Genomic DNA, 23,467 nt, shown 5'->3' with positions numbered 1-23,467 from the left:
TGACTGAGGGAGAGACAGAGAGCTGTTCTGTGTGTGACTGTGAGTGAGCAGAGCGAGACACAGCAACACAATACATCTGTATGTGTGTAGGGGAGGGGCGCTGTGACTAGCCTATCACTGTAGGGGAGGGGCGCTGTGACTAGCCTATCACAGAACGCTGACACAATCAGCTACCCAATGATGATTTTCATTCAATCCGAGCACAGATTGACTCGTATTACTCGTATAATACTCGTACTCGGCAGAAGTGCTTTATCCGTACCGGATACTTGTTTCAGCCGAGTATCCGGCTCATCTCTAGTAAATACTAAGAAAAACATTTAAATAATAGCACAATTTAAATATTTGGTTATTTTTTGTGATTTTTGTCATAGCTTTGTCTATATGTATACATGGTAGGATGTTTGATTGAACGTAGGAGTAGCAATGCTATTAATTAATGGTTTTCTAAAACAAACTGTGGTAATGCTTGTGTTTGGTCCCAGCATGCAGCAGAAGCAGTGGGTGTGTGTGACTGTTCTGGCTCTCTTGCTTGTTACTGATGTGCTGGCAGAACTTGGGAAGGCAGAGAAACAAGGTAAATAATGTGTCATTAGGAATCTTGTGCTGGTAAACTAATCCATTCTAATTAAACCAATGGTAAGAAACCATGTAGCTCCGAGCTGTGTGTGCTTACATATCTCTGTGTGTGTGTGTGTATGTGTGTTTGCTCTCACAGGTAAGAAAGAACGTAAATCAGGATGTGGAATCTGGCAATGGAGTGTGTGTGTGGCACACGAAGGTGACTGTGGCCTGGGAACTAGAGAGGGAACCCGTACTGGTGCCGACTGCAAGCAGAAAATCAAAACACTGCGTTGCAAGATTCCCTGCAACTGGAAGAAGCAGTTTGGAGGTGAATGCCATATAATGTCATGCATAAAAAGCCAACTTTGCCAGCTCTTGCTCATTTCTAGTAGGTTTACAAACATGATCCTTTTTACATTGATTTCATATTAAAATGGGGATTTTATTCATGTATAAAATGACCAATTGACTAATAGCTCTGGATCTGAGCTACTGACACATCGTAACTGCTATCAGAACTCTTCAGTAGCTTTGTCTTCCTCTACATTCTATGGTGCCTGAGAAAAAGTCAATAGAATTTAGGCCTCAAACTTCAATTGATCATTTCTCAAGTCCCCAGGATATACACGTTGTTTATTCAATCAATCAACTTTTTACAGAACTGGACCACTGGTATTTTCTACACATACTGTACCAGCATAGATTATCATTTTTCCCCTATGGGACACAATATCAGCAACACAGTAATGAAACGAATGACCACCGGCATGTATATTAGACCACTGTGCAAATGTGCTGTCTCTGTGGTTCCCTTAAATTTATTTAAAAAAGGCAGACTTCAGCTTCCCATGTACTTCACACAAAGAGCACAAAGCAGCATGCTGTGAAAATTAAAGGCACTTCGGTGTCTTAGCCAGAGTATTGATTCAATTTGCATGTCTGTCCCCAAAGAATGCAAGACTGAGCTAGTGAAATAGGAAGAGGTAGTGATGAAGTACTGGTGCACATGGGTATATCTATGGAGACCCCCTCGACAAAATGAGCAACATAATTATTTGTAAAATGAAGGATGCATTATAATTTGCAATGACATTTTCAACATAAATATAGGAGTAAGTTTTAAGATGTTGTTTTAACATGGAAGGATACTCAAGGAATATGAGCATGAGGCAAATCATTGTTTAAAGTGTTGGACTACTGATCAGAACGTAGTGAGTTTGAATCCCAAGTCCACCATGCTGCCACTGTTGGGCCCACCAGCAAGACCCTTAACCCTCAGTTGTATAAAAAGAGATCAATGTAAGTTGCTGTCCAGGATAAGGGTGTTGGTAAGGAGTGATCTACATTTCCAGAGAATCCTGGACCACTGCTTCATGCAGAACATTCAGAAAAGGTCTGTGCATGTGGATTTATCTCAGGCTAACAATTTTAGGTTCCCACCAAAATCTTAAAGCTGATATGAATGTATGTTTGGGCTCATAATCTTGTTAAGAGATATATCAATGTCTACTATTATGGTTCACAAAGTTTTCTGTTTTGTTTCGGTTGTAAATAGTCTCCTTTTTTTGCCAGACATTGTGATGTGTGCATTGACAAATAGATCGACTTTGGACTCATTTACACACATGATTCTGTTATTAGGTCCAATGGCACCTGGTAACCAGGTTTTGTAACAATCCCTATTTCTTACCATGAACCATTTACAGACCTGGACTCACTGATCTACAAAATTCAAAGCACTTGCAGCTCAGGGTAACAGTGCTTGAAGTGCCATGTTCCAAAAACTTCCATGAACCTCATCATTTCCTTGAATTTTTCAAATACTACAGGAGATACATCAAGAGCTTTAGCACTGTAGCATCACCTCACTCCGTCACCTGGTCACCTTTTGCAGAAAAGGGAGTTTGTCCCATGATTTAGAGCCTCACAACACAATCACTGTTCCTGCACCAGCTCAACCCTTCATTGCCCTTACAGAACAAGGACTATTGGCAAAACTGCATCCTAGTACCTACAATCTCTTTACAAGGCTTGAATACATTTATTCATTAGAGCTTCCATTGTTTTTACAAAGCCAGATCCGGGAACAAGAAAGCAGATGGCTTGTCAAGAGCACACAACCCAACCTGTTATTATTTAGACCAACTGCCTGGTTCCTCTCATCCAATCCTCAGAATATTGAAAACATGTAGAGGTATCAGACTGAGAAGATATACATTCCAAAGGCAGTGGACTGACACGTGTACTATATTGCAACAGGACACACAGTGGAGGCAATATTCTGCATGCTGGTGTTCTGAAACTGTCACATCAAACAAAGACTAATAACTTTCTGCCAGCAAGCTATATCTTTTACATGTAGCCTACCCATAACCTGAAGGCCCTGGTTAGATCTTGTCAGTGCATTATGTCACTGGACTCCCTGTGTCAGAAGATAACATTACTATACCAGAAGTGGGAAGTTTTTTTTTTTTTTAAAGCTTATTATTTGATTAATCTTTCAGGTCTCTAGACTATATACAATACAGTCTAAGCACTGTTTTATTTTTTCAACATGTTTTGTTGTTTTGCTATTCCATTTACATTGTAAGTACGTTATCTGCATAACCACTGGTGGAGACCATCATGATGATTGATGAGAAGCTTCTACCTGGACAGAATATTCCTGAAATAGTATCATTCACTCCTCATGAAGCTTGAAGCCATTCTAGTGCTACCTGGAGTTTCAAATGAGTCTGTTCTTATCTTTCCTAGCCTTGGTTTCCTTTGCTTCTTGTAATAGCATGGAGAATAAGCCAATGGCACAATATGAAGCCAAAACAAGACCACACACTATATATTTTATAAAGTGACAATGTAGGCAGTAAAGGGAATATATAAGGGGAAAGAAAAAGTTTCTGGTGGGTATATAATTTTTTTTGCCTTAAATCTTGGCTCCAATAGCTCTTAGATACACTCACTCTCACTCACTCATCTTCTACCGCTTATCCGAACTATCTCGGGTCACGGGGAGCCTGTGCCTATCTCAGGCGTCATCGGGCATCAAGGCAGGATACACCCTGGACGGAGTGCCAACCCATCACAGGGCACACACACACTCTCATTCACTCACGCAATCACACACTACGGACAATTTTCCAGAGATGCCAATCAACCTACCATGCATGTCTTTGGACCAGGGGAGGAAACCGGAGTACCCGGAGGAAACCCCCGAGGCACGGGGAGAACATGCAAACTCCACACACACAAGGCGGAGGCGGGAATCGAACCCCCAACCCTGGAGGTGTGAGGTGAACGTGCTAAACACTAAGCCACCGTGCCCCCCGCTCTTAGATACACATGTGCTTTATTTTTTATTATTTTGCCAGTAGTTTTGATATACATAGAAAATGCTAGTATTTAATGTTACGAGAATTATTTTGTTAGAGTAACAAAAAACTGAAATAATTACTTTAAGTGTTACATTTTTTGCTATTTTGTTATAGAGACACTTTTGTATCAGAAATAAGAACCGAATATACAAACCCTGCCACCGCAAAACAAAAAGTCTGCATGCCACACAAAAGGTCCAGTGTTTGCTTTGGTAGTTTTGCAGCTGGTAAACACAGAAGCAGAGGTAAATAAACTAGAGAGTAATATCGTAGAATAAGAAGCTTTGACTGGCTGGCATTTACAGAGAGATGACAAATTAAGAGCGGAAATATGCGAGGGTCATTTTGCTGGCGGGTTTGTGTCCGTTAGAGGAATAGTTAATGAAAAACAATAAAGTTATTCTGATTCATTTCTTTTATCCTATGATTGTCAAGCAGTGATCAGCCAGCAGAGGGCTTCTGAGAAACAGGAAGAGTTAGAACTGTACAGTAGTTGAACTCGAACCAGGACTTATAGGCCTCTCCCTAACAATCAAGCTTCTATCCAACAAGCTTGATGCTCATATTTTGTATTGACAAACTTGTCTTGACAAACATGAGGATATTTGTTGCATTTATAATTCTAGCTGTATTTTTATTGCTCTGTCTTCTTCATGTGGATTCAGTTTTCACTTGCATCTCTGCATTATTGTTAAATTTTTGTTTTCGTTTCAGAATTTTGCTCTCGAATCAGTCGTAGAATCATGACAATCTCTACACTAATTCTAGCTATCTCCTTCAGCATCCCTATCCAAGGACACGTGAGCTCACTGAAATGGTTTAATGAGTACGAAAGTCTTTGGAAATCATATGCTATTATATCGTGAAGATGTGCACCATTAAAAAAAACACCAACTCATGGAATATCTTTTGGTTAAATGAGATGAAGGTTCGTCCACTAGGATTTTCCAGAGACCTGTAGAATTATTTTATCATCTATAAACTGATCGATTCTTCATTTCCGAAGAGGTGATCCTTTGTTGTGTCTTTGTTAACATTAACAGCTTTGCATCACATCTAAATGAATCCCAGAATTTACATTCATAATATGAACATTGTGAAAATCTTTTTGCTTTATTTAGAAGAGATCTGTATGCTGCAGTGTTTTTCTGAGTGTCCCCAGAAGAGGGTGGTTTCTTTCTCATGTCATGTCAGGAGCTTGCCTCTGGCTTACTCGTTATAGATCTAAAGCTACATCGGTGATGATAGAAGTGATACTGAAGTAAATCTATTCTTCGAAACAATCCTTTGACAACATAACAGCACTGACTCTTTGTTAGAATGTTTAATTCTCAGCCACAAAGGCATTTAACCTTCTTTTCTATGGGCTCTATTCCCTGACTCTATCCCCGTATTTGTTCATTTTTATTGTGCAGGTGAATGCAAGTATGAATTCCAGTTTTGGGGTGAGTGCAACTCAATCACAGGGGTGAAGACCCGGACCGGTACACTGAAACGTGCTCTCCCAGATGCTAACTGCCCCACCACTGTCTCTGCCACCAAACCCTGTGGCAAGACTAAAGCCAAGCTACAGGGTAAGTTTAATCAACATCTTATAATGGTGGACACACAAAACACACTTTTCAAAAATATCTCACGAGCCTTTTTGATAAGTTATTTGCAGTTGATTGTATTGTTGCAGAGTCTTAGCATTGCCTATAGAGATACTCATGGGTCCAGTTCCTGGTACTTTTCCAACCCGTTCAGACTTGAACATTTTTAATAGCCCTGAAAAAAAAAACATCAAAAAATGATTTTCATTTAAAATATTCCTTAAGGTCATTAAAAGTTTTGTCAAATATATATTCATTCATTCATCCACTCATCTTCTACCGCTTATCCGAACTACCTCGGGTCACGGGGAGCCTGTGCCTATCTCAGGCGTCATCGGGCATCAAGGCAGGATACACCCTGGACGGAGTGCCAACCCATCACAGGGCACACACACACACACTCTCATTCACTCACGCAATCACACACTACGGACAATTTTCCAGAGATGCCAATCAACCTACCATGCATGTCTTTGGACCGGGGGAGGAAACCGGAGTACCCAGAGGAAACCCCCGAGGCACGGGGAGAACATGCAAACTCCACACACAGAAGGTGGAGGCGGGAATTGAACCCCCAACCCTGGAGGTGTGAGGCGAACGTGCTAACCACTAAGCCACCGTGCCCCCCCCCCCATCAAATATATATATTTTAATAGAAAATGATTAAAAAACACTCTAACGAGAATGTTTTATTGTTAGAAAAGATGAAAAGTTTCTTTTTAATGGCTGAGTGGATTGAAAATTTGGACATTTTGTCATTTTTGTTTGTTTGGGTAAAGGGTGCCAATAGATTTGGAGGACACTGTATTTTGGACTTTATCAAAATCATATCAAATACTGAAAGCTAAACAATATAAATTCTTTTACACCACATAAGTCCTTTATCAACAGTGCATAATTCTTTATTAGTGAAATGATATGAAGGTTTACGTTCTGGTACTTTAATATTCTCAGCTAATTCTGGTGTAACTATAATGACAAGAATTCAAATGGCCACTGATATATCTGCTAGCTGGCATTTTACAATCACAAGGTTTGTCTGAAGAGGTCTGGAACTGGAGAGTCAGATAAGTGGGAGTTAATTGCGTTTCTCTGTAAAATCTGCAGTTAAAAAAACAGCGAGGTCATTTATTTATCCTGTGCATAAACAATCCAAGGCATATGTTGGTTTGGAACAAATGAAATATCCGTAATGGCAGTGGCATTTCTCTCTCTCTCTCTCTCTCTCTCTCTCTCTCTCTCTCTCTTTTATTACTCTCTGCATCCAGTTCCTGCCATCCACTTCAATCGACTCTTTAGAAAGGTGAACAGCTTCTATAGCTCTTAACCCTTGTATGGTGTTCAGGTCTGTGGGACCCGTATTCATAAACATCAATAGTTTTGAAAAACTTTGCTTCCTTGTAAATTTGTTGATTTTTTTCCACTCTTAACTTGATTAAATTTGATTTTCTTTTTTTGTTTTATTACATTTTATTAAAAAACAACAAAAAACGAGTAGCACTTTAATAAAAAATTGATGTAATAAAGTTAAAAGGCAAATATTAACCATATATGCTGTTTATTTTGCTTGTAATTGGGATGAAGTAAACATCTGTAGAGTATTCATTAATTCATTCATTCATCTTCTACCGCTTATCCGAACTACCTTGGGTCACGGGGAGCCTGTGCCTATCTCAGGCGTCATCGGGCATCAAGGCAGGATACACCCTGGACGGAGTGCCAACCCATCGCAGGGCACACACACACACTCTCATTCACTCACGCAATCACACACTACGGACAATTTTCCATAGATGCCAATCAACCTACCATACATGTCTTTGGACCGGGGGAGGAAACCAGAGTACCCGGAGGAAACCCCAGAGGCACGGGGAGAACATGCAAACTCCACACACACAAGGCGGAGGCGGGAATCGAACCCCCAACCCTGGAGGTGTGAGGCAAACGTGCTAACCACTAAGCCACCATGCCCCCCTCTGTAGAGTATTTTAACATAAAATTTTTGATTGTGTTGAATTAAAAACCCCAAAATGCAGCAAGTCCAGCAGACCCACGAACACCGGCTGAGTAACAAAAATACGAACAACATACAAGGGTTAAATAGATCAAGCTATACAGCTGTGCTTTGAAGGTTGGTCACAACATCTGTGTAAGGCCACATTCAACAAGAGAAACTCTCAGATCATCAAAATTTATAGCTTATTAAACATACTATATGAAGACAAAACAAACTGACCTACTAGTTATGTTGGAAAGACCAGAGTAAAATTATGTATGTCTTGGATCTAGCACACTGCTGTAAAAAATTGTCGATGAATAAAATCAAGAGGTTTAGTTTTGTCTAGTTTAGAATTGAGATGTGCCAGCCAGGGCTTGAAGTCTGTTGGGAAGTGATAGAGGGAGAATTCAAAGAAAACATTTCCTCGTAATTTTACGATTTTATATGAAAGTAAAAGTAAAATGCTGCTGTAAATGTAGATTTCAATATGAGCACATCAGGGAAATATAAAATGGAGGAGATAATAATTTCTCCTGAAACATTGGGGAGTACGTACTGTATGTAGAGAAGCATCATCATGAATAAGCTTTCAGTTCCCTCTCTTTACACCTTTCTGATCTGTATGCGGATGCTAATGTCTAGATAACTTTTAAACAGAAGCCTTTAGAGGACATCAGAGCACAGGGTCAATCATGATTCAGCACCCATGGAGCAGAGAGGGTTAAGGGCCTTGCTGAAGGGCCCAAAAGTAACCATCTTGGCAGTGCTGGGGCTTGAATTGTAATCCTCTGATCAACATCCCTGAGACTTAACTTCTTACATTTACAGCATTTAGCAGACCCCCTTATCCAGAGTGTCTTACTTTTTTTTTTTTTTTATCTCATTTTTATACAACTGAGCAATTGAGGGTTAAGGGCCTTGCTCAGGGGCCCAGCAGTGGCAGCTTGATAGACATAGGAATAGAACTCACAACCTTCCAATTGGTAGCCCAACACCTTAACCACTAGGCTACCACATCCCTTCTTGAGCCACCACTGCACCAAACTCGAGCTCAAGCTGAAGATCAAGATCAAGCTCAAGCTCAATTGTTTTTTTTTTAGCAAAATGACTCAAAGCACAAAATCAAGTCCACCTCTAAATGGCTCAAACCAAACAAAACACAGGTTGTTGTCTAGACTGTTCTCGATCTGTGGTTCTCAAAGTGTGGGGTTTGCCCCCAAGGGGGTGGGGTTTGGGTTTTTTTGTGCCTATCTTCATTAATGCTTCATTCATACACTCAAAGCAACCACAAACACACTATCTATCTTTTTTCAGCTTTGCTATTACATCAGATGTTTCTGTGCTGTAATTGTTTGAGTTCTGTATGAGCTCTATATAGAAATATGCTTTCTACTCAGACCCAGCTTGGATATGCCAGTTACTGTATATGCATATAAAATGTGTATGTACTATATGTAATAAATACAAGACTAAAAGCAAAGAAATATTCCTTGCACTAACTCTCCAGTAAGTAGGAAGTGTTTGTACAGGAAAATAATCCATACGGATGCGATCACGGCATGACGTGAAGCAGAGGAGACTGGATAATACATGGAGCATGACTTTGCAGGCATGTGCAGTATCAGCAACTCAAGCAACACTGTTCACACACTGAATAACTGCGTACATTTTGTACACCCAGGACATTTAAAGACGCTAAATTAGCTAGACGGCACATCAAAGACAAAACATCCCCGTTCATCAATTTGAACCGTGAAATGTTTAAGGATTTCATGCGATGTTAAACACGATGATGAGCTTCGTGATTGTTGCCATGAGCTGCATCTCAACTTAAAATCTCAAGAAAATCCAGAAGTCTGGGACAGGAAACAGACCTTTTAACAGGTTTATATATTGGAATTAAAACTGGTTTAATAGATTTATCTACTGGAATTAAAACACATTGAGTTGAGACACAACACTAGGTTGTTTAGTGGAGGTAGTTGGGATAATAAAAAGCCTAAAACGATTACTATAGTACTATGATGACTATTCATTTAAATGTGTCATGTCTGAATTCTATATTTGAAACCACTCACTCACTCACTCTCACTCACTCATTTTCTACCGCTTATCCGATATTTGAAACCGTTAGCACAAAAATATGTCTTCTGAATTTCTAAAATTTATTTTGCACAATAAATGTAAGGAACAAAAGAAGTGTTTCTCTTAGCATGGGAACCCTTGATCTATGGTCTAAATGGGCACTATCTGTGGAAAAAATATCAGTGGAAAAAATACATGTATATATATCCACACACACACACACACACACACACACGCACACACACACACTCGAATCCAACTTACCTGGCTCATTCCTGTGTCATTACAAATCCCATGCAATCTCTTCCCCTCTAGTAGGGAAGGCCAGAAGTCACATTTCTTCTGGGGCTCTTCTATGAAAGAAGGCACCGATGCAAGCCGAGGTGCATGACTGAACAACCCAAGGGCCAAATAATACCCTCCGTAAGAGGCACAGAGCTTAGTGCTGCAAAATCTAGATATGCAAATGAAACATTATGAACAGCAGCATTAGTCCCTAGATCTCTAGACCATCAGAATACCATTTGGATCTGTAAAACAATTCCAATAATAAAGGCAACTGCTGCGAGCTGTCGAGTCTGTGATGGGTACGTACTGTATGTAAAAAGCCTGGCTGCTCGGCGGAATAAGACGAGATGTGTGTGTGTGTCTGTGTGTTCAAAGAGCTGTGTGGTTCTGATGAGTGTATATGTGTGTATATACAGTATTAAGGCACCACGAATCATACAGACATGCTGAATAAAAACATGAAGAAGAAACTACAGTTCTAACAGTCTACACTCACGTTGTGAAATCCTGTTAAAAACAAACACCATACATAAATAAATTTGTACCCAGCAGGATTTCCATCAACTCCAGGGGATGTTAATACCACTTTGTCAGTTATGTCATTTATTTCATTGGATTTTTAATGTGTTTTAGTTTTTAAATGTCAAGCATATGCCCTGTAGATTAACTTGTAATCCACAAACACATTATTGATAAATCAGAATTAATACTTAAGCCATACAAAGCCTGCGAATAGGACAGGGGATGCTTAGACTTTTCACATTGTTTGGCGCTGTCAAAGTCGAATTTGTTTTTAAAAAAAGGGAATTTAATAAAGGAAAGGAATGAACTCGCTTTTATTGTGTAAATGTGAATTTTGTAGTCTTCAGTTTCAAGTGCAGGCAACATGCTAAAGCTTGCTATTTATAACATAATCGAGAATTATAAAAGGTTATATTTCATTTATTTATTTATTTTTTTTATTAATAATAACATTTATTTCCTGAGTTGCACTACATCCAAATAATTTATGTTTCTGGTGTGAAGATGAGCTACTGTAGTGTGAGAATTTCAGGATCTGTTGATCTTCTGGGTTTTTCACACCCAACAGTTTATATACAGAACGGTGTGAAAAACAACCAAAAACATCCTAGAGACTGGTCTGAGCTGACAGGAAGTGTGTAGTAACTCAAATAATCACTGTTTATAGATGTAGTGAGCAGAAAAGGGGGGCACGGTGGCTTAGTGGTTAGCACGTTCGCCTCACACCTCTAGGGTCGGGGTTCAATTCCCGCCTCCGCCTTGTGTGTGTGGAGTTTGCGCATGTTCTCCCCGTGCCTCGGGGGTTTCCTCCGGGTACTCCGGTTTCCTCCCCCCGTCCAAAGACATGCATGATAGGTTGATTGGCATCTCTGGAAAATTGTCCCTAGTGTGTGATTGCGTGAGTGAATGAGAGTGTGTGTGTGCCCTGCGATGGGTTGGCACTCCGTCCAGGGTGTATCCTGCCTTGATGCCTGATGACGCCTGAGATAGGCACAGGCTCCCCGTGACCCGAGGTAGTTCGGATAAGCAGTAGAAAATGAATGAATGAATGAATGAGCAGAAAAGTATCTTACACCTCCACAACATTGCAGTGGATGAGCTACAACAGCAGAATTTCCTCTTATGTCATCCAATAACATGAATCTGAGACTATCACAGACACAGACTGACTGAACTGAACAGGTGAAGACTAGAGAAACCTTTAACTGCTCAGTTTGAGTGAGTCTGTGATGTGATTCATGTTCTTGGGTTAGAGGTGTAGAACCTGATATGATCTTATGCTGTTGTAGCTCATCCACCTCAAGGTTTGTTGTGTCGTGTAGGTCTGAGATGCTCTTCTGCTCTGCACGGTTGTACAGAGTTATTAAGTCTCCTTAATGGTGTGGTCTCCGATATTTGAGAAATGCTTCTGAAAACTGCGTTAGGCCACCAAACAAAACAAAAATCAAAACAAACGTGTAGCCAATGAGCAGAAAGGGGCGGGTCTTGTCAATATGGCTGGAGAGAGTGTTCAGTGTGCATGTGTGCATATTCACAGATTCAAGTTTCCTGAGTCAATAACTCCTGAGCTAAACGCTGTTACTACACAAAACGTGGTTGTAGCTGCGTCTCTACAAGAAAAGAGGTGTTATTTGTGTAGTAACAGCGTTTAGCTCGAGTTATTGACTCGGGAAACTCCAATCTGTGAATATGTGCCAACTTCCTGCTCCTTCAGTTCTCTCCAGCGCTGGAAAGCTGATCCTATATTAACACGTCCTACTTCTTGCCTTATCGTAAGCCTTTCTTCGCTTTCTTTCTTTGTTTTTATCCTCCATGTCAATGTTAAAACCGTTTTCTGCTAATGTCACACATGCGCACTGAACACTCTCTCCGCCCATATTGACAAGACACGCCCCTTTCTGCTCATTGGCTACACGTTTGTTTTGATTTTTGTTTAGTTTTCGGCCCGACTCAGTTTTCTGAAGCGTTTCTCAAAAATCAGAGAACTTACCGGCAGCTTGCACCAATCTACACACAGAACAGCTGCCAACAGGATTCTGAAGTTTCCTCGAATCTGAAGTTCGATGTGAATATTAATTGAAGCTCTTGACCCGCATCTGAAAGATTGTCTGCAAAAACGAGCAGGTGTATTGTACAGGTGTTCCTAATAAAGTGGACAAAACATATCTGGATTGCTGTTAGACCTTAATAAAGTGTTCACAAAGTTTTAAAGCTAAGTTAATTAAGCTTCAGAAAAGCTTTATGATCAGCGGCATGTAGAAACCTGTAGAGATCAGATACAGGAAAAAGGAAGAGAATAGGGTGTTGATTAGATAAGCGACCTTTTGGCATTGCATATACAACAATCTCAAGATGTCTGTCATCTTTAGAATCACTGCGCTCTATTTCACTCAGTCTATTTATGTCACACGCGAGCAGATTGACCCCCATCATCAGTGAATGGCATCAAATTCCAGTGCTCTGTGCAAGGCATTGAAAAAATAGGTTCATTAAAGCACTTCCTTTTTTTTCCCCCTACCTGCCACATCAGACTTGCCAGAGCCTCATTGTGTTGTGTTGTCAGTGACTGATGCGGCTTTATGTACCTCTACAGGCTCGGTGAAGCCGAAGCGAGGCGGAAAGAAGAAAGAGCAAGCCCCGTTGGACTAGAGGTGAAAAAAGGAATAACAGTCACCTTCCTCTGTATTTTTCTGCCCTGAGATTGAAGCAACACGGGTGGCAGCAGTAACACGTGGACGGAAAGACATGAGAAGATGGAAAAGAGAAAATTGTCCTCCCCCCTTCCCCCAACCCTTAAAACTGTAGAGATTTGAATAGAAATCTATAATAGCGAATAAAACCTACTAAATCATGTACTCAGCTTATTCTACTGGCAGGATGTTTTGCTTCTTTTTGAATATTCTTCAAATTGCCCCTTATTCAAGATCCAATTTTCTTTCACCTGCGTATCTGCACTGCAACAACTAGACCTTTGTGAGTCAGTCAACCTATTTCTAGACTTTTTCGTTTCTCGTTTCATAATTCGTTCTATCGGCAAATAGTTTAGCTTCTTTCCTTTTTTTTTTTTTTTTTTTTTTTTTTTATAAATGACCTTCCAATAGAACAAGACTATTTTAAGCTTTCGAGAAATTATAAATATAAATTGAATTATTGTAGATTTGGTTATTGTAATGAATTATAATAGGAATTCTAGATAAATCTATCTATCTATCTATCTATCTATCTATCTATCTATCTATCTATCTATCAAATAAAGTTGAAGCTCCAATCCACCATTCCGCTCCTTGTGCCCTGATGTTCATGTTTTATTTTCATTTCCATAAACTTTCATTCCAACAAATAAAAACCAACTCAAAACAAACTCTGCAGACTCTTATATCTTTATTCGATAGAATTATTCTCCAAAAAGAGTAGAGCACAATATTCATCGTAAATGTATTTCATGTTACAGTTTCGTTTATAATTTCTAAACATCCAACTTTCCTTAAAGAATTCGGTACCGTTGCACGACGTACAAACAGGAGGGATAGTGAAGGAAGGGAAGACATAAAGGAGCTCATAAACATGAAATCATAAACATGTATTTACATTGATCAACTGTGCCAAACTACATAACATATTCATTTTATTTATTTATATATATTTATACTGTATGTACAGTGGAAAGCTTTGAACTGTTAACAAACGTCTTTTCTACTTGATGAAATTCACAAGCCACCGTGAAGGTGAAGAACGACACCTCAGCATGAGAACATAAAGAGTTCAGTATGTACAGTAGACACAGGAAGTACATTTCCACATATCCTCCTACACTTATTCTACTTTCTAAATCTCTTTACTGTAGACACGTTAGTTTGTCTTTTTTGTTGATGTTGTTTCTTTATTTTTTTTTCTTCCTTTTTGGTCCATTCCTCCCTTACTCCCTGAGGAAAGAGAGAAATTTGTGTGCTTATTTCTACCTTCTTTTTTTTTAACGATTTGCTTGAAGGTTTTATTTCTTTTCCTCGCCATTTCCTGCCTCGCTCACAGGCAAAGCTGGCATGACTTTGTAGAAACCGTCTACAGAAAAGCCTCACCAGATTTATTTTAAATCCGTCACGCAAAAAAAAAAAAAAAAAAAAAAAAAAAAAAAAAACAACCCAAAACATCGGTTGAAGTGTTTCTACTCTATGAATGTACACAACAATTATTTATACTATTTATGATTTTCTGTCATCATCATCTCTCTTTCTGTCTGGATAATTAAAACCTCAGCTTGTCTGTAGGGCTTTAGAGAATTCGGTTTCTTGATTTAACATCCAATTATCTCTTGTTTCCACTGACAGATGCTCCAGAACATCAGAATCGATACTCCGGAGTCATTTCCTCGGTTCGGCGATAAACACATGCTTTATATACAACACGTCTATACAGAATAAGTGGATATTTATTTTTATAAAACCTCGTAAAAAAGGATAGATATTTTTCTTCAAATTGATTCAATGCAGCAAGCGTCATGTATTTGAGCATGCTCATCTCATTTGTGGGTTTGTTTGTTGGCTTGCCGCTGGCAGTGTGTCTTTGGCACCCATTTTTGTGTGTGAAATTGCTCATCAATGTGTGAGTGTGTGTGTGTGTGTTTCCTCAGTATCTGAGTAATTCTTTTATAAAGTTTTGATCGTTTCATATAGACATTATTGTTGTTGATATCTTAATATGAACACTCAGCAGCACACTGACACGATCTCACTCACACACACACACAATCACACACACACACGTCACACATAAAGCGCACAAAAGCAAACATACCCAGACCTCCAGAGATTGGCTGTGCATACGTTTAAACGCAGTCCTCTTTTATCACATCTGAAGACCAGAGTGTATTTTTAGATACATGTTGCTATGCAAATCTGTCAGAATGACGGGAGCAAAGGAATAATTAAGAATAAATCGGAATTAAAAAAAACTTTGGGTTCGATCGGATCCATAGGTTTTTTTTTCCGACGAGAAGTATCATAACAGGAGAAAGATAAAAAAAAAAAAAAAAGAAAAAAAAAAAAGACAGGTGAGTAAGGCACTTGATAACGTTCGGTTAGTGGTAGCTCTGTTCAGGACACACACGGTTAGACTCACTAATTAGTTAAGAACCGTGTCGTCAGAGCCTCGGATTTCTAACGCTGTCGCTGGAACGGCGTCTGTTACCTGGAATTCCACCACAACATGATGCTGAATGTTAATGAAAGGATTGAATTCCTTCCATACAGCAAACCAAACCAATGACTAAAAAATGCGAAACATTTTTTTTTTTAAAGAATTTGTAAACTGCAAACACTGCAAATTTTAGCAAATGAATCGAGTCCCATGTACGTAACTAGTGTTAAGACAATTACATCTTACATGTGAGTTACTTCTAGACATTTCTAATAAGTGTCAAATCGCCTCGTTCTTCTGGCGGATGACCAGAGGTGGGAGTAAGTCACAAGTCACGTGTGCAAGTCACAAGTAAGTGTGCAAGTCACAAGTAAGTCTCAAGTCATGAATATCAAGTCAAAGTCAAGTCGAGTCTTTTTTAAATATTTGTCAAGCAAGTCTCAAGTCTAAAATTTGCGACTTAAGTCTGACTCGAGTCAAGACATATGACTCGAGTCCCCCATCTCTGCGGATGACTTCTGTATGTATTCATTGTAAGATGAGAAATTCTATATGATTTCGAATTATTTCTCATGAGGCAACATTGACAAACTCAAGGCATTTTGAACTGTTAAGATCTGCTTTTGTTATGTGTTATATTGTGCTGATTGGAAGGTGATTCAAATACACACACATACTGTACACACACACACACACACACACACACACACACACACACACACACACACACACACACACACACACACACACACATCTGTATGGGTTTAGACCATCTATTTTAGACCATCTTTCCTTCTTTCTTTCTTTCTTTCTTTCTTTCTTAGTTACATTTTTCAATAATTCTCTCTCTCTGTATCTCTGTATCTCTCTCTCTCTCTCTCTCTCTCTCTCTCTCTGACAGTCAGTCTGCAGATCACTGCCCAGTGCCAACCCACTATCCGTGCCAAGTCTCATCATCACTCACCCGTCAGTGACAAACAGCTGTCTCCTGTCCTTCACCACTCCACACTATCACACACTCGTCTCTCAGTTCTCTCATAATGAATAAGATAGACACCATGTAAGGATGTGTTCGCACATCACAGGTCACGGTGCACGAGATACAACCAGAGTTGGACAGAGAGCTGCTAGTGGAAAAATTCTTGCTCTGCTGAACACTCAGAGTAACACTCTGCTATCTGGGCTCTGTTGGAGTGGCGTACAGACTCATCCCTCAATCAGGGGGACATAAAGTCATGTGTTGTGTGTGTCTGGGGGGAAACAGGTAAATATACAGACTTCTCAATCTAGATTGTTTATAATGGTTTATATTCACACTCTCTGGTGTCACCCAAATGACAGAGTTCCTTTCTGGTTCCTCTCAAGGTTTCTTCCACATACCATAAGGGATTTTTATGTTTTCTCTTTATGTTCAATTTTATGTCCTGTAAAGCTGCTTTGAGACAATGTCCATTGTTAAAAAGGCTATACAAATAAAATTGAAATTGGATTTAAAATTGGATTTGAAATTGGACTTCTCTCTCAGCCGACTCTCCTGTCTCACACTCACTCTCACTCTCAGTCTGTCGCTCATCCTGACTAGCGATGCCACATTCCTGGGACGGACAAGAATGGCAGTGATAGTCGTGACCTTTGTTAGCACTTCAGATTAAAGTGGTAAATTGGACACTTCAGTGATAGAAGCAGCAGTGGGTCGTGACTATAGATTTTGACGTGGCAGGACCACATTATTAATGACATTTTGCCTCAAACAAAATAAAGGCGAAAGGTTATCATTCATATTCTAGTGGATTTCCAGAGTAACACTTTCATACAGATCTACTATCTCAAAAACCATAGGAAAGACCTGAAACTAGCCCAAAATGTTGAGCAATGAAGAAACAACTATTTCACAGGTTTTCTTTTTCTAACTTATGGACATTATCCACTCCATTATCACTCTGTAGCTCTGTCAATCTTTGCAAAATATCTTGCAATAAAATAATGCCTCAAATTTATGACAATTTGGAATAAAAAAGGCAGAAGCCTTTATTTTTGCACATATACATGACAGCACAGTGATACTCTTTCTTCATATATCTAAACTTTGGAGGTTGGGGGTCAAAGCACAAGGACAGCTATTATACAGCACCCCTGGAGCAGTGAGGGCTAGGGGCCTTGCTCAAGGGCCCAACATGGCAGCTTGGCAGTTCTTGGGCCTGAACGCTGATCCTCCAATCAACAACCCAGAGCCTTAACTGCTTGAGCCACCACTGACTGGAGATTTGGTTAAAACTACACCAATCTGGCAACCAATAATCTCCATTAGAAAACTGTTTCCTGCTCTTCCATGTGTGAGGAAGAGAAAATCCTCCTCTTTGGATGTCCATTAACACTTGTTGCAGTTCCCATATTGACCACTAGGTACGCTAAATAGTTATTGAGATTTTTTTTTATCGTATTAACAAATCATTTTGCATTTTTTCTAGAATTATATGCTGAATATGAGCAAAACTGTCTGCAAATGGAGCAAGATTATTTTTAGCCACGATTAATAATCTTAAGCTTAAAATCTTCTGGCTCACTTGGCAGCATTTACTGTGAATAATTTTATTGTTAATGTTTATGTATCGATTTATTATTCCGTCAAGTCGATCGTAGAGCACGTGTCAGGAAGAAAGCGGAAAGGAAACACTAATAGCGTAATCTTTGTAAATATTTCTCCTTTTTCTTACAATTCGTGGATAAAGAGATTATAAAAAGGTGCGGGGCAGTAAGTGGAACAGACAGACAGAGTCTGCTGAATCTTCCATCTCACAGAGCGTTCGGGTTTGCCAGATAATCTGATTCATCTTACCGTGAGATTGTGTTATTTCTTTAATCCACATTGCTCTGTATCGTATTGCCCATAGCAAGGACTTGCTCCTGCTTCAAACACTGCAGCCAAAAATCCTTAACTCGAACAGCAGCGTTCAGCGCAAACCTTTATGCTCCTCACGAGCCAATCTAAAGATTCACTCCACTCCATTGCCCTTTGGCAAAAACATGGCTCTTTCACATTAAAATTCGGCGCATTCCCTGACACAAGTCTTTTAAATCTTTCACATTAGCCAGAATCCTGCATTAACATGAACAGTTCTAATAGAATTACAGATGGACAGTCGAGGTCAAGTATGTAAACAGAAAGGGGAATTTCTCAGGAATTATAGTTACTCAAATACAACAGACTTCTCCAAAAAATTGTCTAGCAAGCAAAAGTAATGGATGTCGAATATAGTTAAGATACGATAAGAACGATCTTGAAATGCTCAAAGCTTGAAATGAGTAAAAAAAAATGTTTAGGAATAAGTTTACTCATTTCATATTTGGTGTAATTGGGAAAAGGAAAAAAAAAAGTTGAGTATATTCAGGATATTTTCATTGTTGTCGTTTTATTTTATTTATGTGATGCTACATGATGACGTGCAAAATATCTAGCCCTTTTAATTCACAAGACCAAGGCCTGTGATTTAGAATAACCCCCATTCTGGGGTGATCTTTCACACGCACGCACACGCACGCACACGCACGCACACGTACGCACACGCACGCACACGCACGCACACGCACACACACACGCACACACACACACACATATACACACAGATTGAAAACCTCAGTGAAAAAACACAATACCACAGAGAGGTAGACTCAGAGGAAGCTCTATCGCTACTCACACATTATGCATACACAACCCAGTGCTTAGACCTTTCTCATAATCAACTCTGAGTCTCAACACACGCTGCTACACTGACAGAAAAAACACAGGATCCCTCCAGAACAGTGCTGCAGGCTTGTCGGTATGGTGTAACCACCTGCAGACTGCATGAATGAACATCTTGCTGCAGGCATGAGCATACATTTACATCTCTGCATCTTTCATGAGAAAGCAAAAGAGTTTTTTTTTTTGCAGTGGGTTTTAAATAACTGGAGATTGGTTATCACCACGCACGACAGACAGTTCATTGTCTCTAAACGTTTTTTTGTCTTCCGGTGACATTGAAACAAACAGCAGTGTGCAAAGAGTTATTAAAATAAGTCTATGGTAACAGCTCTGTATAGAAGAGTCTCTTCACCCTGCTCATCAGCCATCATTTTAAAAGCCTTTAATTTGCATCTCTGGAGGCCTGAGCACTTCACACTGCCCCGCTCTTACATGGGGATACTGCAAAGTGGTTTTCCAAAAGCTCATTCAGCTTTAGGCCAGCAACACACACACACGCAAACACACACACACACACACACACACACACACACACACACACACACACACACAGCACAGCACAGCACACACACAGCAGCCAATAGCCCATCAGTTATAATTCCTATCTATAAATCAAGATCTACCTCACACACACACACACACACACACACACACGCACACACAGCACACACACACAGCACACACACACACACACACAGCACACACACACACACACACACACACACACACACACACACACACAAATGGCAAATACTATACAAGGTTATAAACAAGTATTTACACATATTATTTTACACTGAAGTCCAAACTCTAGGTTTGAGTGTTCAGTCAGCCCTATTGTCCCTTTAAAAGAGCAGATTCAGTATTATACTGCTCTCTCAAATGAAATCTGTTTTCAGCTACTCTACTATATGTAGATAACATTAATATCAAACAAACATGGAGTTTCTGCTCCAGTCTTCTGCCACACTAATATATTATGTATACGTATATTCATGCGATTTATTTGTACATTTAACATATTGTTTTTATACATTTCTATTTTACAAAATCTAATAGAAATCCAATCTGCAATTTTTTTTTTCTCTTCACGTCGGTTTCTCTAAACGGTCGGTCACGTTTAAATCTTTTCCGGTTTCCTGTATACAAAGCGTAAAGATCTACTGTATTTGCCTACGTGTGTTGTGGTTGTGTTGTGTGTAAAGTGCTACAACAGGGTGTCAGTAACTGAACCCACACGATACAAAAACCAAAAGAAACCAAGCCCCACCCAGCTGCCACGGTTTTTACACTCACTCCAAACTATACACAGACGCACAAAAAACATAAACATACATGCAAACATGCATACTGATATTGTAGCTCATCTGGTCGAGCGTATGTTTTTATACTGACAAAGCAACAGCTGTTTGAAGGTCTTTTTGAATGTGGCATTGCACAGAGCGTAGCACGCAGGGTTGATGGTGCTGTTGATGTAGCAGAGCCAGTAGCCAATGGTCCACACTGTGTTTGGGATGCAGCTGGAGCAGAACGTATTGATAAGAACCATCACGTTATAGGGTGTCCACGTGGCTACGAATGCCACCAAGATAGCCATGATGGTGCGTGTCACCTTCTTCTCCCGGGAAGGAGCTGCTTTCTTCTTTTTGGGGGGCTGCTTAGTCATCTTTGCAATCTTGCGGGCCACATGGTTCTGCTTCTCAGCTGCCGGTACGATCTCCACTGTGGTGTTGGAGGGAGTATAACAGTCTCCCTTAGGGGACTTGGTGACAATTTTAATGCAGGTAAGTTTAGAGGCACCGGTCTTGGCCTGGTGCCGTGCAGGTGTCTGAGTGTTGTTGGGTTCTGGCTTCTGATGAGCTGTGGCCCCACTGCCTGAAGTGGAGTCATTGGAACTCTCTTTCTCTTCAACAGGGACACAGTTGTCCCTATTGGTTTCTTTGGCTTCTTTCTCGCCACTGGCTGTGGATGGCGCTTTGCCATTCTGGATTTTGCTGTCATGCTGGTTGGTCATTTCATCTGTAGTTTGGGTTTGATTCCTATCGCGGTCCTCGGCCATCACATTGTTGTTGTCCAGCTTGTTGGCGGCGTTGCTGCGATTCTGTCCTGGAGATCCGGTTGCGGTGTTGGTGCCTGAAGGCTTCCGGTTGTCCTTTTTCACGCGACTCTTGCTGGCTCGAGAGATTTGCCAATATAGCACCATCATGATAATTACAGGCAAGTAGAAGGCGGCAATAGCCGTGCCGAAAGTAACGGCTGCGTTTGAAAAGAACTGGATATAACACTCTCTTTCTGGCACAGTGCGTCCACCCACAATAAACTGCCAAAAGAGAATAGCTGGAGCCCAGAGGATGAAGGACAGCACCCAGGCAGCAGCGATCATCATCCCCGCCATCTTAGTCGTCCTCTTTACAGGATAACTCAGCGGCTTTGTGACGCAGAAATAGCGATCAAAACTGATAATGAGCAAGTTCATGACTGATGCATTACTGACCACATAGTCCAGAGCCAACCACAGGTCACACACTACAGGGCCAAGTGGCCAGGCACCAATGACAATATAAACAGTATAGAGGTTCATAGAGCAAAGCCCGATGATGAAGTCAGCGCATGCCAAGCTGAACAGGAAGTAGTTATTGACAGTCTGTAGGCTTCTGTTGACTTTTATAGAGAGCATTACTAGTATGTTCCCAACCACAGTTACCAGGCTAAGTGAGCCTGCTACTAGCACAATGAACACCACCTCCACTGTTTTATACGAGCTCGTCTCCACTTCTGGCTCCGTTTCATTTCCCTCAGAGGAATTCCCCAACGTGAAGTTTATTCCGTCCATCTGTTCCTGCCTCAGGAAAAGCTCCCTCAGGAAATGCACTGCTCATAAGCCTTCACACCTACACATAAAAGATAGAGAAAAAATAGAAATAAAAAAAGTCAGTACTTCTACATTAGTTAACATCTCATACAATATAAGAAAGCCTCTTCCCAAACTAAGATATGGTCATGGAAGGTCATGAAGATATGCTTGTTTGTTTGAGTGCCGTCATATATCATGCCCCCCAATCCCACATTCTCTTTAAATTAAACGTTGAATAGATGTGGAGGTAAAATCAAAGGTTCTGGGAATATATGGAGACAACCATTTACTGTATCATGAGATCTGTGTGGTTTAAAATGATCTAATATGTAAGAAACAGAGAGTAAAGCAGTGAGTTTGCATAAAAGTTTGGCTACTGCACAGAACTACATGCTGGCAGGTATGTAGTCCATATGGACCTTGTATTGTGGCTGGATTTATTTTCTTTATTTATTTTAGCATATAATGGCAACAGTAATATGATGATCAGATTCCAATATTTTGGCAAATTTTTGATGACTCGTGGTTAAAGCTCTATGTTGTTGATTGGATGATCGGGGTTCAAGCCCCAGCACTACCAAACTGCTAATACCACTTTTACTCTTAGCATGGCCCTTAATCCCAGGCAGAGTCTCCAGGGGCACTGTATCATGGCTGACCATGTGTTCTGCCCCCAACCTCCAAAGCTGTGACATGCGAAGAAAGAATTTCACTGTGCAGTAATGTATATGTGACAAAAATCAAGGATTTTATTCTACTCTATTCTGTTTTACTCTACTCACTGGTGGTATTTGGGATATTCAAATCTGGTCGCTAAGGCTAATATAAAGCTGAGTATTAATATTGTTCATTTTCTCTCAACTCACCTCAATTACCAGTAAAAAGTTAAATATTTTAGCTAGGGTTTTATTTCTATTAGAACTTATTCAACAGATATAAAGCATATAAGCAGACCTCTAATATAACACTGAATTCCACATGTTGATATGATACTGAAGCCTATTGAAGAATTACAGCACCACATACAAAGCAACCTGTTGTCCTAAATGCATCTATTTAAATGAAGCATCTATTTAAATGATACCCATCTCTGTCTGATTTACATTTACAGAACACACCAAACTACATTACCTTCTTTTTGAAGCGAAGTTCCTGTGTGCGCAATTATGTTTAATGTTATTGCGAATATTTTTAGCGTATGGAGGGAATCAATATGGCTTTTGGTCGTTTAACTGCATACAAACTCTTTCTTCAGTATGTATAGGATACAATTGTCTGTAGAATTTATTATATGTAACCTGTTCAAAAGTGAATTAA

At 40.0% G+C, this 23,467-nt stretch overlaps 2 protein-coding genes across 4 annotated transcripts in view; one reads left to right on the top strand and one right to left on the bottom strand.

Annotated features, from left to right (window-relative positions):
- The window catches only part of ptn (pleiotrophin), a 47,068-nt gene extending 33,317 nt beyond the window's left edge, over positions 1–13,751 (top strand). Inside the window, exons 2-5 of the mRNA XM_060887004.1 lie at positions 486–577; positions 719–892; positions 5,351–5,509; positions 13,015–13,751. Of these exons, the coding sequence (XP_060742987.1) occupies positions 487–577; positions 719–892; positions 5,351–5,509; positions 13,015–13,070 (480 nt within the window). The 5' untranslated portion in view covers position 486 and the 3' untranslated portion in view covers positions 13,071–13,751. The remainder of the gene's footprint in view (positions 1–485; positions 578–718; positions 893–5,350; positions 5,510–13,014) is intronic.
- Positions 13,752–20,006: 6,255 nt separating this feature from the next.
- chrm2a (cholinergic receptor, muscarinic 2a) overlaps positions 20,007–23,467 on the bottom strand; it is a 108,273-nt gene continuing 104,812 nt past the window's right edge. For all 3 annotated transcript variants that reach the window (XM_060887421.1, XM_060887422.1, XM_060887423.1), the window contains one exon: positions 20,007–22,187. In XM_060887421.1, coding sequence (XP_060743404.1) covers positions 20,660–22,129 — 1,470 coding nt within the window. In that variant the 5' untranslated portion in view covers positions 22,130–22,187 and the 3' untranslated portion in view covers positions 20,007–20,659. The remainder of the gene's footprint in view (positions 22,188–23,467) is intronic.

This window comes from Tachysurus vachellii, chromosome 14, assembly GCF_030014155.1.
Source record: "Tachysurus vachellii isolate PV-2020 chromosome 14, HZAU_Pvac_v1, whole genome shotgun sequence".
NCBI classification, from domain to species: domain Eukaryota; kingdom Metazoa; phylum Chordata; class Actinopteri; order Siluriformes; family Bagridae; genus Tachysurus; species Tachysurus vachellii.
Note: the sequence above shows the minus strand (reverse complement) of the source record. Positions and strands in the feature narration are given on the sequence as shown.